The sequence below is a fragment of the Vanessa atalanta genome, chromosome 20 (assembly GCF_905147765.1).
Source record: "Vanessa atalanta chromosome 20, ilVanAtal1.2, whole genome shotgun sequence".
In the NCBI taxonomy this organism is placed as follows: Eukaryota; Metazoa; Arthropoda; class Insecta; order Lepidoptera; family Nymphalidae; genus Vanessa; species Vanessa atalanta.
Window position 1 is genome coordinate 5,549,741 of NC_061890.1, and position 19,085 is coordinate 5,568,825.

At 31.4% G+C, this 19,085-nt stretch overlaps 1 protein-coding gene across 3 annotated transcripts in view; it reads left to right on the forward strand.

Moving 5' to 3' along the window:
• LOC125071812 (calcium release-activated calcium channel protein 1-like) overlaps window positions 1-19,085 on the forward strand; it is a 60,076-nt gene that overhangs the window by 33,134 nt on the left and 7,857 nt on the right. The window contains exon 1 of one of the 3 annotated variants that reach the window (XM_047682206.1): window positions 9,838-10,034. The exons of the other annotated variants lie outside the window; for them this stretch is intronic. Within the exon in view, the coding sequence (XP_047538162.1) occupies window positions 10,026-10,034 (9 nt within the window). The 5' untranslated portion in view covers window positions 9,838-10,025. Of the gene's footprint in view, window positions 1-9,837; window positions 10,035-19,085 lie in introns of those variants that run through there. 3 annotated transcript variants of the gene reach the window in all.

Below are 19,085 nucleotides of genomic sequence, written 5' to 3' on the forward strand. Positions count from 1 at the left end.
AAGGTAGGCCAATATTTATCAACTCATAATATACCGGCGAATTGTTTACAGAGCGTGCTCTTAAAAAGTAGTGGGCACTTATCTAATTTGCAAATATTAAATTAACCCATTTTTATTTTATAAAATACCGCTTTTGTTATCTCTCATTATCCTTCATGCATACGGCAACAATCATCTATACTAATCTATACCTACTAATATTATAAAGAGATAAAATTTCTTAGTTTTTTGCAGAAAGTAATCTCCGATACGAATAATCCAAATCTAATTATTTTTCATATGGTAGAAATAAATGGATAGAGTGTTAATTATATTTACAGCATATCACTTACTTTACTAATAAATTACACCCGTGTGAAGCTGGGGTCTGTCGCTAGTAGTGTTGTGCTCATCTTTTTTGTGTTTAATTTTATTCTATACAAAACAACGTAATTCTCAAATTGCTGCATCCCTATTTTAAAGAAGCGAAAGATAAGCACAAATTATAATATTCATGTGTGAACGTCTTAATCATGTCAAGACTGTATATGTAAATATTTATTTAAATGTCTTTGTCAATATTTTTGTGATGCTGATTCACATTTTTTTAATAATATACGTCTCATGTATACGTATTTATTTATGAAATACTTTCCTTTTTGATCACTCATAATTCGTGTGGCCTGATCAGATTTTATCACCCATTTGTATGAGTTAACCAAGGAACTGAGTCATATGCTATGCTATTGGAGAAAAACTGGAACAGTGGCCGAGTCAAAGAGCGTTTGTTTAGATTTGATTCTGATTTTCCAAGTGAACCTTTTTCGTTTTTGTTGTAATACTTCCAATATGTACTGGACCTGTAGCCCGTCTCCACAAGGACTGGATCGAAATTCTTATCTTGTTTTAACATATTTCTAAGAACAACAAGAATATCAACGAGCAAACTATTTTTAATATAACATATAGATATAGTAAAATACAAGTATAATTCTTGTAATACAATGTAATATTATGCAGGCAATTAAAATTCCTTAATTTGATAAAACAATTATGAATAATTTGGTATAATAACGGCACGGACAGCACGTCTGTTGAGAAATATCAATCATAAAAACATCATATTAACGATGTTTGTTAAAATAATTTAACTAGTTATCCAAAAAACTAATAGAAAAACACGACTTATACATAATTGGAAAAATATTAGGGGCCTCCACTTCTTTGTTGTGCCAGGCTTCCAAACCGGCCATAGTTACTGTGTCAAATAGCTTGCAGCTATTTGATCTTCCTGTTGATCTGACATTAAGACATTTAAAATCAAAAAGAAAAGTTAAGGGCGCCGTTACTAGGCCAGTATTAGCGCCACGTTAAATTGGACGACGCTTCCAACCAGTGGTGAATTCTTACACAGAATAGTCATAGTCTATTTAAACCACAAGAGGACAAAAACTAAATAAACAACATTTGACAGCGAATTGATGCTGTATCATTGGCGAAGAGCTTGAATAATCTGTGATATATATTATGGATTTTCGAGAAAATTACGTTTTGAATGCTGTCGAAAGTCTTATCGGAACTTTGGAAGTACTATTAAAGTGGTTACAAGTAGTTACGCGTAATAGTGTTGTATTATAAATAGAGATATATCAACAAAATTTCTTAATAGATCATAATATAGTTCAGCTATTAGCCAATCGCATGAAATACAACAAAGGTTCGTTCATCTTTATTCCTTCTTTGATTGAATAGGCGATAAATACTCGAAGACGGATTTATTCCACGTCCTTTAATTTTTAATTAATTGTTAATACAAATACTACAAAATATTTGGTTTGTACAATATTAGCATTCATTAAATTACCATATTTTTATTTAGTTTTGTATGTAAGTAGTTCAGCTATGTTTCTTTTCCCAGCTGCCGATCAAGTTTGTATTGAAACAGCTGTACCCACACCGCTCGAAATATCTCCACATATTTCCATATCAATTCTCCTTTCTCTTTCATGACATACGATATTATATATCATATAACAATATCACGGAAGTCTCGGTCATGCGTCTTTTCGATGTCAACAAACACAACAATGATGCATGTTTCTGTGTAATTGCCTGTACTTTTCACACAATTAGTGAGGTGTGAAACTAGCGTTTGTCGTTCACGGTCAGGAATAACCAAACTGGTTGTACGTGATATCACCTATATATATATCGCATATTTCGATCACTTTTTTCCATACGATATGAGCTTCTTCGATCAGTATGACAGTCTTGTACGTCGCTTTTGTTTAAAAGTTGAGCGAGAACGCATTTATGCACCCACATATTTGGGATAGATAACGCATGTTCCTTTGTTAGTTTGAAAACCGAGTGTGTCATCTTTTTTATACCTACGATGACTTCACTCCGAGCATACTTGAACATCATAATCAATGATTCTTAAATTAATTATAGGTATGTGAGCAAAAAGTACTGAACGATGATAGATAATACCTCAATTGACTCGATTTGATCCTAGAGTTTTTACAGTTTACAATGGCACAATTACGCGAACGCAAATTAAAGTAGTAGACCGTCAAATTTGTGCATAGCAGAAACTTCGGGCACGCCGGCCGGATGGCTTGAGGTATCTAGACGACTCTAAATCTATGGTTGCACCATTTGTCAGTAATTACCACAAACAACTAATTGAATATTGAAGAATATAGCTAGTAGGTACATATTCGTCCTCTGCTGACAATTACTTTAACAATAATTTTCCATATATTATATAATTAATATAATAATTATTATCATATTATATTAATTTCCATGGATCGTTATTGTATGCGATTCGGTTTAGTTTCGGTAGACATTCCTTATAGGGTGTAGATCCGCTAAGAACGGGTTTTACATAACTCCACCTCTAAGGTGGTAAAACGGGGTTTGGAAGTTTGTCTTTTATAAATTTCGCGCAGGTAAAGCCGCAGGTTCAGCCAGTACTTTAATAACGTATATGTGAAAGATAAATTTTTCAAGGAGTTATTAATATTGCTATGTTTATCCCCATCTAAGCATTGCTAAGTTCAAGGAGCCCGGTAAGAACATAACTCAAAAATAACGATTGTGTTTTGTTATAACTTACTTGTCTTTTCCGCCTCTTTGGGAAAATGTAAAGTCTTGTAAAGTATTTAAATTGATAGTCAATTCAATGATTACAATACTTATTTTCAAATATATTTTTTTATTATTTAGGTTTATTATATTTTAAGTATAACTATATATATATATGTGACCCAACCCGACTTTGTCCGTTTGAAACAAGAATATATACATACTTTCCCAGCGCCACCTACCGTGGATATTGAATATTGAAATCGGTCCATCCGTTTACAAGCAGTTCTGTTACATACATACGTACAAAAACTTTATATATAATTATATATAAAGTTTAAGAATTTATTCTTGGATACCCAAGAAACGTCGAAGTGTCTTTCTTATTATCTCGATATAAATTCTTGCTAAATTGCTAGTCAATATTTATAATTATTAGGTAAATTTTATATAAAGTCTTAGACCTCCTTGAGTTCCAAAATAAAAGTATTCTTTATTCAACTTGGCCCATAAAAGCACTTTTGAATCGTCATTTATCATGGTATGACTTGGTAGGTACTAATTTCACTGTTAGTGACTTCTCTTATTTATAAGTCATACTTCTAGTTCTGTTTAAACAAATACTTAACGTTTATAATAATATAATAAATTAAGTGATAGGAAATAAGGAAGGACAAATTATATCACGTACAGAGAACTAACTACACGGTAAAAAGCCCTTATAAAATTTCCTTATATTTTATTAAATAAAATTAGGTTGGTTGTTGAACGCAAAATAACGTAAGCATCATTGAAAGTCTACCCACGTCCAGGACTTTTTTGAAGTACTTACCACGGCACCGTTATTATTTTATGTGCAATAAAGATAATATATTAAATACAATAACACAAAAATAAAAGTAAATTAAATTATTTTGTACTTTAAATGCGTTAAAATATAATTTCTAAACATACATTTTAAATTATGTTTACATTTAGAAAGTTAGTAACATTAATAAAATGTTTTTATTATAATTATGACAGTAAAACCTCTTTGGTAACTGGCAGTTACTTAAAATGCTTGATAATGACAACTGTAGCATGATGATGTTGTGCTCTGTCGAAGTACAAGTAGATCAGAAAAGATTTGCATGTGCAGTACCGTACATGTGATAGAAGTGTTACTTCGCTTAAATAATAGCTCAATTTCTCTTTCTCCCACGTCATATCTTTCTTCTCTATTATGTAACTCTTCTTAAGTCTTTAAAGTTTCAATTTTCGTCGAAACTGGATTATTAAATCGACGTAACTGCGTAGCTAGTTTTACAACAAAAATAAGTAAAATTTTGGTTAATCTAGCAATAAAAAGTTTTGCCCATAAGATTGGCTGTATGTATTGAATGGTTTTGTACAATAGTGCCGGATTTAGATGAGGACAACCGGAGCAACTGCCCTGGGGCCTCCACAAGAGAGCGGCCCCCAAAATAGAGATACACTTAATTCGTCGAGTTAACAATTTTAATATATATTTCGATATCTATATAAAGTCAAAGTATAATAATATAATTAAATAGCTGAACCTGAAATTTATAAAACACAAACCCCGTTTTACCCCCTTAGGGATAGAGTTTCGTAAAATTCTTAGCAGATGTTACATCCTAAAGAAACCTACCTACCAAATTTCATGTTTGTAGGCGTTATAGTTTCTGAGATTTCATGATTAATCATGAGTGGTAATTGATTTGTAAAACATCAATTAGGAGACTACACACTTCTCTTGTTTCAGGGCCTCAAGACCCTTAAATTTGGCCTGTAATTGTAATAATTAAAATAAATTCACTCGTGTCATTGTCAGATTTCAATATAAAATACTAATACAGAGTATTTTTTCTGTGATGTATATACAGCTCGATACGCTTAATTATTCGTTTATCGATGTTGATACCATTCACATGCCATTTTCCATTTGTTTCATTTGAAAACGTCGTGGGAAAGTATTCCCCGTCATTGTTTTCCACGAATACCTGTAACTTGAGATTAAATGCAAACCAAAATATTGACGTAAAATCGCAAAAAATTACACGGTCGATTTAAATATTTTTAAAGTGAAATAAATTTGTATACTTTTTTTTTTCAATAAAATGATTTCGAACGTTTGAATGGGCCACCTGATCGTAAGTGGTCAAAATCGCCAGTATATATTGGCGTTTTAAAAAATATCAGCAATTACATCAAGCCAAAGCGCTGCCAACCTGGGATCTAAGACGTTTCTTTAGTAACACTGGCTAATTCATCCTTCTAACCTGTCGAAGACGAGTTGACGCGTCAACAAATTGTTGTGGGTGTTAGGCTGCGTTCTGGACATATTCCACTCAATAAATTTCGATTTCTAATGAAGAAATTAAATTCTGCATTTCCTAGAGGAATGTGCCCGAAATGCTGCCACGAGACAGGAGTTGACGCGACGTTTCTATATAAATTTAAAGGATGTCGGCGTTTTTCAAAGCGCACTGTCTATACCCGACTCAGATATGGCAAAAAATATTTACCAGTTTAAGTTAAAATAAGTTGTGATTATAATGTTATTATTATTGTTGCTGGTGGTGGAATTGGACATTAAGGGAACAATGGGACAGACATTTTTGGGCTTTGTCGCAAAAAAGTCCCAAAAAAAAACAGATTAAAAAAAAACTGTCAAAACCAAGACAACAAGACGATGTGTTGCTGTTTGGCGATAGATTATGTTTTTTTTTGTTAATTCTCTCGTGTCTATCTATTAATGTTTTGATATTCAATGCTAAATCAAAGTTCATATAAATGCTATTTTATATATGCACGCTTAAGCTTAATTTAAATGAAATATTGATTTGTAATATTAACGTTCCATTCGTTAGAACTATTAATATTTTAACAAATAGCACACGTGTTCGTGATCAATTATACTACTATTATTGAGCTATTATTGAGCTTGGATAACGCAAATCGGAGTTATAGTCTAAGACCAGTAATATATTATGCATCTGCTGTTCATTATTATTGTTGAGATCAATATACGGCTTCATAGATAACAGATTGAAATCTCTGTTGTTTTTCCTTTAGGAAATATTTACACAGTAGATTATTAAATGTTTAATATTAAAGTTCAATTAGTTGCAACAGGCTTTATCGCTTAAGCAGCGATAAAGCCAGGTAACCTTTGGCTAGAGGACCAATTTTAAAAAATATACATAATATATGTGCCCCTTCCTACGGCATAAATAAAATAAAATAAAATAAAACAACACTTAATAATAAGTAATAAAATTATAAATTATCATTACATTGCATCATTACATAGTATAAAACAAAGTCGCTAACCGCTGTCTGTCCCTGTGTATGCTTAGATCTTTAAAATTACACAACGGATTTTGGTGCGTCTTTTTTAATAGATAGATTGATTCAAGAGGAAGTATTATATGTATAATACATGCACAATATAACAGAGAAACACTGGTAATTTTAGAGGTTTCTGAAGTTATGTCGTAAATAAACACATTTTTTGCGCTTACATTGCAAACGCTGGCTGAACCCTACGAGATAGATTAAAATAATGTATTAAAGTATTATACACCGCAAAAAAAAAACTTGGTATATGTCTATCTGTTATGGATAGCCAACAAACTTTGTTAACTTTTTACGTCAAATAATGGCTTATTTTCGAAGCGATATTAAGGAATACAGCATTAATCCTTATCCAATTAAGTACCTTAAATATATTGGCATTTAATATAGATTAATATGGCTCTTTACAGCATGTAATTTAAATTAATATTTTCGAAGATATTACAGATTTAAACCGCAGGCATATAGCGGTTGGTATTGTCTAATGACTGAAAAACTGTGAACGTTGTAAGACATTCTGTCGTATATTTAGTATCAGCATTGCACCCGTGCGAAGCGGAATCGGGTCGCTAGTATATTATATAAATGTATTTGTATTAATTATGTTAACAAATACACTGTATAATAATATGTTAAGAGCTATCTGAAAAGGGTTACAAAAATAAGGAATATTTTTATTTATTTATTTAATGATCAAGTAATATTTATTTACATTAAGTCCGTACATTTATAGATCTATTATAGATCTTAATTAACAATAGACCACAACCGATAGTTGTATGAATGCTAGTAGCATTAACCATTGAATCACAATTGTTCCTCTGGGTCACCCTCCTTTCAGTCACCAGTAGAACCAATCAGATGAAGTGTTATATTTTTAAAAAAGATTTTTAAAATTGTACATAAATAGAACCGTGAAATTGTAAATACCGTTAGATTATGATATATCTCGCAAGATTGTAAGCTCTCGAATGATTGTGAAAGGTTATTGAACTTCTAACAACATGGATATCTTTTTTTATGTCATAGGCAGATGGACTGGCAAATGAGCCACTTATAATACATATTAATCAAAATATTCATTTTTCCAATAGGTTCATAAATTTGAATCGTCATGTTACAGTGTTGAATTAAATGTTAAGCTGATTCCTTATTCCTCATGTCACCAATGCACCATCGACCTTGGGAACTAAGATGTTATGTCCCTGGTGATTGTTACATGGCTCACTCACTCTTCAAACTGGAACAAAACAATACTAAGTATTGCTGTTCGGCGGTAGAATATATTACGAAGACTGGGTAACCCACCCAGAGGGGCTTGTACAAGCCCTTACACAAAGCGTATCAAATTTCGATATATGATATTTCGGTTAGATTAACCTGGAGTTTTATAATTGAACTTTAATACACTTCGATAGATTGTAATCTACTGGTTCAATTCTTCGACAGTTTACAATCTCTCGCGATAGATTCAAATGTAACGGTATTTACTCGTACAACAATATAAAGAAATTACATATTTTATTCAATAATATAATCATAATATCAGTCTAGCAATAGCGAAGTTCGAAATCACTTCGACTATTATGAAATGGCGAAGATCTTCCCATGTAAAAAAAGGCCTATTATGATGGATGGAATTAAGAATATGAAGAGAATAGTTTAGGAAATTCCCCGAATGCTATAAAAATCAAGAAATCGTCAATATAATAGACAAGCAACAGAGACAAGAATAGCACGTCAAAAATGACATAAGTGTTAGTTATACGAATCGATATCATGAAAAAAAAAACAATGAATTCGTCATGTAATTCGCGCAATTAAAGTAAACAAACTAATATGTAATAAAATATACTGTAGGAATAAAACAACTTCGTATGTCCTTATTCGCAAACATGTAGGTAAATAAATTTAAAAAATATGATAATAATTATGGTATTACTACGTCATGTAGATAATAAATAATGAAAAGATTGCAATCATAAAAAATAGAATTTGTGTTTATGTGGTATTCAAATGAATTACAAAGCGTTGTAAAATTAAAAAGGTAATAATAACTTCTGTCATCTCAATAAGGATGACGTGCATTTAATATTTTTATAGTTTCGTGCTGTTAGTTAAGAGCCGACATCGTACAGTGGTATTTTTAAATCCTAACTGAAAATTGTGCAAGAACAAGTTAAAGTAACTGCATGTACTTTTTTGGGTTTGTCAGTCGAGTTCGGTGGTGAAGGAAAATATCTTGAGCTAATCTGCAAACCAACCGGAATTGTTCTGTGGAATATTTACATTCATGTTGATTATAATTTTTTTAAGTGCTCCTTTGACTAATCTTAGTTTGATTATTACGCCAAATTGGCGACTGAGGAGCTATTACATCTGCCTATACTTAAATAAGTATAGGCAGATGGAATAGCTCCTCAGTCGAGTACAACCAGATATTTTGATCCTGCGTCGTTTTTTAAAATATTGTATCTGTTTAATAGTGTCACATTAGTTGTTATGGTATTTATCTTAGTAATTGGTTTGTATACAAGTTTACCATACATGTATGTTCTACTCGATTAGAAGTGGTGATCTATCCAGTGATGTCACTGGCACCGCAAGAAGTGTCAATGGCCATGGGCGAAAAAGTGTACCCCACTGTCAATACTCCACCAAATATGGCATGAAAGTTACTCAGTTGCTCGTCTGTCTGTCTGCAAAAACAATTCTATATACGCGAAAAATAACCTGCCAGTGCTATTCTTGTGAACAATCTCATTTCGTATCTCACTCCTGAAATTTTGCAAAATTACTCACGGTAATACTTTATTTTAACCGACTTCCAAAATTGAATAGGTTCTCAATTTGGTCGTTAATATATATTTTTACTGAACTATGTCATAGAAAAATGCCAGAAAAAACAACCCGCTTGCTGTATATTTTTGCTATATGCTATTGAAGTAATTTTTTTTTTTGTTAAAAAAATATATCCTGTATTTTCAGGAATAATTATTATAACAAACGTCGCTCACACTATAACATGTCACAATTGTGTGTGTGTGTGTGGGTGTGTGTTAATTTCGTTATGATTTGTGGTAATCAAATCTGCTAGCATCGGTTTCAAGATTTTTTGAAAGAAAAATCCAATAGCTTTGAATTGAGCTATCTACGTGCATATAAACTAACCACTACAAACGCGGCTGTAACACTACCATTCTAAATATTAGATACACTAAACCACAAATAGCCTGTGCTCTATAGTATTTAGATTTAATTACATGTGCAACGGTGATGAATGTTTGTGGGAGATTACGTATCGTGGGTTAAATTCTTATATCGGAATGAACATCAAGCGGTAAATAGTAAAATCATAGCGCGCGTTATTGTTGCATCAACTATCAGTGCGCTTTTTCCTTTTGTGGTGGGAACTTGTCCGCCAGCGACATGTAAACTTACGGCTTTTATTGACGCGATAGTTTTATTTTGGAATAGCGACAAAATCTGTTTTTTTTTTTTTTAATTTAAAATGTAAAGTGTTTTTTTATAAATTAATTTAATAATAATACATCATTCAAAATAAGTTATTGTGAATTGAATAGTGAAGCAATATGAAAAAGGTTCGTTGTAATGGAACTGTCTTATCTTTTATATTTAAAAAAAAAAAATGTTTATATGTGTAAATTTTAAGCATAATTGGTGATCATTCTTGTACAATATAATATTTTCAAGTAAGTCAAGTTATTTATTTTAGCTGCCTTCGATAAGAAAGAAGTTATTAAATCGATGAATACTTCGGGGTTATTTATTTCATATAAAGATTTTTTTCAAATTGCACTGAAGAAAAATCGCTATTTCTAATGTTTAAATACCTACTTAGTTTAATTATAAGCACGTACATTTGATTTACAAACTGAAAAAAAAAATCAAAATATAAATATTTCATCTTAAAAATCCGGAAATGAATGACTGAAAAGTAAAATGTAAATATAGGTACAGTGAGGTTCTGATAAAAAACACTGTTAATGAATAAACACTAAGATATGAAAAACATCAGGTGCAAATATCATATCGTTGAACAAATAATATAAATAAGATTTAAGACGCATGAAATGGGTCACAAATATAAATCTTTTTATATTTAAATATACATATAATTTCATAGTTTTCATTATCATATTACGTAAATATTTTTTTGAAATATATATTACAGTAAAGTGCATTGTTACGTATTGTAGCTGTTGCATATGAGATGATGAAAATTTGTCTTATTATAAATGATAATTTTTATCATTGGACTTACTAAATAACTAAAAAAGAAAGTATACTAATGAATTAATTCAAGAAGATTTGAAGTTATTATAATAAACTAAAATATTATGCACATTTATTTTAAAATATGTTTGTTTTTTTTTTTTATTATTGCACGCAAAGGTAATTAACATTAACCATATCGCCATCACTAATTATAACCAATGGACGATATTGCATTCTTATACAGGGGAGGAGTGGCATGAAAGAGCCACTTGCATTATTTTGGTAGTTAATCAACGGATTTATTTGGTAATTTAATTTTTATGTGGCAATACTTATTTCCTGTCATCCACAAACATTTGATAGTCCGTGGAAACTAACGGACATCGATTCAAAGTTTTTGGTACTTAAAAGAAAGTGTTTTACTTCAATGAATTTGTTTTTTGTTTTTTTAATGTGAGCAACTATAGGTAAATGTATTATAGATTGCGTTTGGCCTTGCAGATGCGTAAAAACTAAGCCGCAAAAATTTTGATATTGTAGTTATATTAAGGGTTATATTTTTATGAAAGAGCTGGCTCTTTGATAACCCTGCATTTTAAATAAAATAAAATAATTATAATTATGCTCTTTTCATATATATAATAAACTATTTCCTTCAGATATTGCATTATAGAAATGATAAGTCCTTTTACTTAAGCGGGACAAGACAAAACACGACACAAATAGTAGAAAAATGTCTCGTCTGAAAAAAAAATTATAGAAGATAACGATGTCAATGGAAAGAAATACAAAATTAAACCCAAATAATCCTAAATAGAAAATCATCTATTCAAGAATATTACTATTCTAATTTAGTATTGCATGATGACTCTCATTTTCTGAGTGTCGTATTGGCTGCAGAAAAAAAAAGTTGCTCCAAATGGGATTGCGAATCATTGGCTAAAAAAAAAAAAATTTCATGACATTTTTCTAATTTTAAGAAAGATACGTTATGTATGTATAGTTACAAATTTGTTTTGAGAGATTTGTAAGAATTGTCGTTTAGTATTTTTTTAATAGTGTAATTATTATTTTGCAATATTATTACAATTATACTTTATAGAACAAATTAGATCTTTCATAACTTTTAGTGGCTTATAGTGGCAATACCATTATGTTATGAAAGAGCCAGACGACACATTTTTTTAAACTGAATATTTCGTTGATTTTGCCATAGTATTTAAGGTTTCTTCGTATTAAATTACCTTTTTTAATAAATGAATAAAAATTTATGAAAAAAAAAACTATCAGTTTTTCAATAAAGTTTTTTGGTACGTTTAGAGAATTAGCTCTTTCATGCCACTTTTCCCCTTACTTAAAATAAAATCTTCTCTGTCCTCCATGTAAGCCCATAGGCAAAATCACGTTTTTTCCCTCTAATGTTTTTTGGGAAATAAAACTTATAAAATGTTTTGTGAATAAAAAATGCCTGACATTTTAATTAATTTTGCTACTTATTATTAACGCCGTTAACGTTAGGTTAATTTAAAAAAAAAAAAAAAATAATAAATAAATAAATTCTAACTTAACCTAATCTATATTGGTGAATTCGCAGATATTTTTTTTTGCTGCGGTGGCGTTAATGTGTAAATACCTTAATTTTTAGTAAATTGTTTCCGCGAATTGTAATAAAAATAAATATACACATAACGTAAATGTAATCCGTAACCGCAATATGTGTATGTTCGGCATCTCTACTCTTAAGTTATCGCCTGCACTAATTTCTTATAATAATTCAGCAGTGCAATTCTATAAGAATTCGCTTCGTATCTAACTCGTGAAATGTTGCACAAACAAATGACTTACGGCGATACGCCATTTTGATTCGTGTGTCCTAAAAAAATATAATTATTATAGACAATATCGCGTATCACATTCTGACGTTTCACGCTCGAGTTTTGCGGTGAATTTCGAATTTCTTCTTACAGAATACTTCTACGGTGAATTTCGAATATCGATCACTGCTTAACCTATAATTTTATTGCGGTGAATTTCGTATTAATTGTCAAATTTCTGATAGCCACCCGAGACTCATTTCTGACCGCTTTACTTCAATTGCACTTAAAGTAATAAAATTTTATCTTGGATAATTTAATTGTCACACAATATGTCTACCCGTTGTGTCATAATGCTTGTTTGTATATTAAAATGAACAAAACATGTCGTATAAATTCATTTGCAATTTTACGGTCATACACGTAACAATGAGTAGATATTATGCGCTTAACAATAAAACTGTATTACTTTTAAGTTAATTACCAGCTCATTCATTCCTAAATGTTTAACCGTTTAATAATTTATTATCGTAATAATATTATAAGGAAGTTGTGAGAAAGGTTTTGAGTATGGATGTGGATGGGTATAGAGGTACAGGACGACCCAAGAAACGATGGATGGATTGTGTGAAAGACGATATGGTTAGAAAGAATGTTACTTGTGAGATGACGTCTGACAGAGAAGTATGGAAGAAGAAGACATGCTTCGCCGACCCCAAGTAAAATTGGGATAAGGGCAGGAGGATGATGATGAATATTATAAGGAAGTATGTTTTATGTGTCCGTTTGTTTGGATGTACCCCAAAAAAACGAATTGCATTGAAATTAATATAAAATCAATCATAAATTGTTTTAATTCATAATTTCAGGACAACGTATGCTTATATATGTAGTTATTGTTTATATGTGTCATATTATTTGATTTAGATATTATTAAAATATGATAATATCGTCGGTGAGTAAATTGTCCGTTCGGGCGTTTTGAAGCTGTCACTGCTTAACTGTAACTGATCTGAGAACCCAGAAATCACAATTTTGTGTTAGATTTGTACATACATGTTTATTAAATAGTCGCGTTATATTATCTTTCTTTGATATATAAGTCAAAGCAATCATTGTTATGTAATACAATAAGAATATGACTAAAATATATAATCATGACTAAAATAAATTACTCATTTACTATGTAAAATTATTGTCAGCACTTTGCAAGACCAGACCGGACTAGACTAGTAGGTAATTTTGGAGATGTTATATGTTACTACCAATGAGACTGGACATCTAGAATATGTATATTGAACTTCAAGGACAGTCATCTAATCATAAAATAGACAGCCGCTGTTGAAGAAAAGCTAGCATAAGGCACTAAACACAATGGACATAGTATACGCCCTATGCATATGAGATATATATTCGCCACAGTCCTGCATACGGATGTCAAAGCTGGAATAGTACACAGGTACATACGGAGGCAGAAGAGGAGTGCCCGTTTCAAGGAAGGGTATGAAGTAGGCACAGTGACCACACTCAAATCACAGGGATTACCGAGTGAGACTGTCATAAATATGCCCAAGACAGCAACAGCAGAACTGCAGTTAAATATAGCGCACCCTCCTTGCAATATATCATTTTACAGTGGGTAGTTTTACATTTATCGATCCGCAACAAATATTTGATAGCAACAGTTGCTATGCTCTAGTAATATAATAATTATTATATAATAATTGGGCGTAATAGCCCAACTGATATCATTTACAATGAAATTATCATCTTCACTCGGAAGACCACGACCAAGCAACGTGATATGGAATTATGTATCTAACAATGGCATAAAAAGATAGACTGCGTCGTTCGAGGAATTGATTTAAACTGAGCCTTGTGAATTGTAATTCGACCTTCCTTAGCGTAACCACCGTTGGCCGCGGAACCCATGGCTGTATTTGCAAAGAGGTCTTTCCATAAAAAGTCACGACATAATACATATAAAAGGAAACTCAAAAGGCCAGGAAGCTTAAATTTGAAAAAATTAAAGAATTCAAATAAAGAAACAAAAATAAACGGAGTTGTACTTATAACAATAAATCCGACGAACCTGCTTGGATATACATATTTTTCCATGTTAATTTAATTCAGAATATGATTAAAAATGTTATCTGCGTAACCTTAATTAAATTTACGAGATTCAAAATTGTTAATTTTTTTAAGTTCAACAACCATCTGTCGTATATATAGAAACTGTTTGGGAAATGTTAAACCAGTTTTTCCATAGACAATGTAAATTGTAAATTTGTAGGGTCTATATCAGTTACCTCTATAATTATTAATACATATGTGGCATGTATATAGTGAATCAATAGATAAAATAGCCTAAAGACTAATAATACAGAAATAGGTTACAATAACTTTTGAAAGTTCTGATTGAATAGTTAGTACTGTTAGTAGTACGTATTACATTAAAAAAAAAAATAGATAAATGATGTATCTAAACACATAATAACATCGTTGCTACCAAATATTGTGACTAAAATGATAACAAATAAAATTCAACTGAGTGGAACGAACCGTAACACGAGCGTGGTAACCGCGTGGCGTGGAAGACAGTCATTTCGTTGATTGCGCTAACAATTACCCTGCCAGTGACATTGGCGGCTGATGATCAGCAATGCTTGTAAATTCACTCGAATGTACGGAGAAACAAAAGAGGAACTATCAATTTTACATAATTGCGTAGTAAATCAGCATCAGTCATTATTAAACTTCGTTGGGTGCTATTAACAATAATTTCTTATGGTTAGGTTTGTAGGTACCCAATAATAAATAATCTTGTTTCAATCCTGGCAATACCTACCTGACAACAAAAATTACGCAAGCGAAACCGTGCGCGGAAACTAGCATAATTTAATATTTTTACGGCTCATCCGTAATTGATTTACTAACTAAACATTACACACAACGTATTAAATTCATTAATTCCGAATAAAAGAAAATTACTAGCGTAACAATCATGTTATTTTTATTTTAAATAATATTTAAATTATACATACACATACAGATAATCTTTTCTACTTTTTTTTATAAGACTCATTAATACCGGCTTACATTTGGCGAAGATATCGAGGAACATGTATATCGTAAATGATGTATCGCCTACCTTTTTTAAGTTCTGACCCTTAATGTTGGATTTTACATTTAAATGTCTACAACAAAGCTAATCGATAAAATAAATATAATCACAAAAATAAAAAACGGTCCTAACCTCCTTCTATTCGAAGTCGACAAAAAGTTGAAAAACACTCAACTTGTTCGCCGTAGGTTCAATGTTTCATTATTATTTTTTTTTTAATTTTTTTATAGATATATTTAAGAGAGGATGACGCACAAATTGTGGGAGTACATAAAATAGTGATGCTTTTATAACATTGGTCAATAATGACGAGTCATCGTCATCAACACTTCAAGAACTTAGTGTTGGCGTTCATTATATTAAACACAATAGGATGTTATTTTGATATTATATATACATAATCACGATGGCAAAAATGGTCAATCTAGAAGCTCGCTTAACTTATAAGACGGAAGATACCGAAATTCTAGCTTTAAATTCAAGTTCGAAAATGTTATTCGTCTCTCAGTATGTAGACTTCCGTGCTGTGCTCCGCTCGTGGCTCGGCGGAGCCCGGGCTCGGAACGATGACATGTGAGTTCGATCGATGTACGAGTGGTTTTCTTCTCCTGTGTAACCATAGCACCTCCGTCTTACGAGACTTTATTTGTCCAATGTTATCGGTCCAACTCGCATATCTTACAAATGTGTCTCTGCATAACTAACGACACTGACACATTTAAGGTGCAGAAAGCACGTATAGCTAACCAAATAAATATAGATAAACAAACCTTAGATTTAAGTATTGCATGCGATTTACTAATAACTCTGATATACTTTGCCCTACGAATAGTTCTTAATATCGTTATTTATAATACAACACTATTCCACTTAACCAGAGCCCGGTTTAAAATCGTGGAGGCCCTGGGTCAACAAAGGAGTGAAGGCCCCTAATTATTATTTTACAAATTCATTTGAACGTTTTCATTTCTGTCAGTCAGATTAGTCAATAATTTTAATGTATAACTTTTTCATTAGTAAATTTTAAAACAGTAATTAGTAATATTATTATAATTAGACTATATCTAGAGATATTAAATGCACAATATATTTAAGGTACTTAATTAGATAAGGATTAATGCTGTATTGCTTAAAATCGCTTCGAAAATAAGACATTATTTCTTGTAAAAAGTAAAGGACAAAAAATGGTTATTGTGGGCTATCCCTAAGAGAAAGATATACCATCGCGGACTTTTTGAAGCATTTGTTAAGGTGTATAATACTGTAATACATTATATTGATCTATCTCGTAAGGTTCAGCTAGCATAAGCATAAAAATATGTTTATTTAAGACATCACTTCAGAAACCTCTGAAGTGATGTCTTAAATAAACATATTTTTTACAGAAAAATAATTAGTGTTTCTCAACTATAATGGGCATGTTTTTACATATAAACCTTCCTCTCCAATCATTCTATATATTAAAAAAAAACCGCATTATAATCCGTTGTGTGATTTTAAAGATCTAAGCATACACAGGGACAGACAGCGATAAGCGACTTTGTTTTATACTATGTATTGATGATATTACATTGAACTTATAAACTCATCGGATTCTTTATTGTGGAAGACAAGAAAAAGAGATGGGTCTTGTGGAGGCCCCAGGACAGTAGACTCGTTGCCATCCTCTATATCTGGTCCTGCACTTAATGATTTATATCCACTTGAATTTTACTACCAAAGTTTCGATAACAGCTTCGTCGACATTCAAAAACATTTTTTGTGATTCCATGATTTATATTTCCAATTAGATTTTAATGACACTTAGATCTCAAATATTGATTATTTAGCTTGTGATTGAAATAGTGTCCAACCATTGGTCTTTCGACTTGACTTTTTCGGGTCTGATTGCCATCTAATCGCTTTATGAAAGCGGCACAATGCAGAGAACGATAGAAACGATTAAATCGTGTAACATAACGAAACTCATGTCCTAAATGTGAAGTTAGTAGATTTCATCGTTGCATAGAACCGGGATGAGTTAGATAATATATATTTTGAACGATAAGCGCCTAAATAAAAGGCAATTAATATTATATTTATGTTTCTTGTCAAGTTTTATAGTGGGTCGGTCTTTTAGGGCTAACAATTTTCACACACACAAACACTTCATACTTGCGCGTCCAGTCATATAGCGCGGCAACCGATACATAATAACCAAAACTAAATAAAACTAATGTAAATATGGATGCAGTACTGTCTTAGCCCAGTCCGAGGCACTAGGGTATACGAGGATATAGTTCCTGTAGAGTAATTCTGTAAGAAGCAACTCGAGACTCACCGCAACACACGAGCGTCTAATGTCAGAATCGTATGCGACATTGTCAATAATGATTATTAAATTTATAGGATACAAATATCAAAATAGCGTATCACCGTAAGTCAGTTGACAACATTTCACAAGTGACATACGAACTGAGTTCAGACAGGATACACTTCTGTTGAACGATCTTTTTTTAATACGTGATTTTTTCCACTTTCGTGAGATAATGATGAAAATAGATAAATCTATGTTTAACTAAGCACCCGCATATTAACTTTTTATATTCGTTGACTTCATAAAAACGAATGTAATATTTGGGATCTTGGGAAGAACCCCGCAGTTAGGTTAGGTTAGTGTAAAGTAGTTAATGTAAAGGCGCTGTTACATTTGTAACCTTACTTTTAAGTTAGGTTACAAATGTAAAGGCGCTGTCTCGCCATATTTGTAGATGGCAACCTTGCTCCGGCGCAAATGTCTATCATTATACTTTTTGTGGCTTTCAATTCTATTATTATAACTGCGAGGTTCTTCCCAAGATCCCAAATCTTACATTCGTTTTTATGAAGTCAACGAACATAAATAGTGTTACAATATTTTATTTTGCTAATGATCTAATCGTTCTTTTAATCACATTTTTTTTAAATATTATATGATAAATTAAATTGCCAGATTTTTTTTAATGAATTAAAATGTAATATAATGTCAAATATCATACAAAAACGATTGAAACCATTTTGATTAAACTTAGTGTTTATAATTAGATGCTTATTGTAAGACGAAAATATTTTAATAAGAATAGATTACATTAATTGCATAAATATATATACAAATATGAATTAAAAATAGTTACTGTATAAATCTTGACCGCGTGGAATGGTGGCAAGAATGCTAGCAGCATTTCTTCGTTGAATCGCAATTCCGATCCAAAATAATAAAACAAATAATAATATTTTTTTTTTCCCATTTGCTGTCGAAACACTTGGCCCTTGGAGTAATGGTGCAAAAAGCTTCATCAAAAGTATAACACCTCCCTTATTGCCTCCACTGGTGACAGGAGGGCTGGTTCGTTTTTAGCCCAGAGGATCGGAATTGAAAAATTTTAATTGTTTTTTTTTTTTTGTTACAATGCTATGAGGCAGAGATATAACAATAAAAACATTTAGGATAATATGAA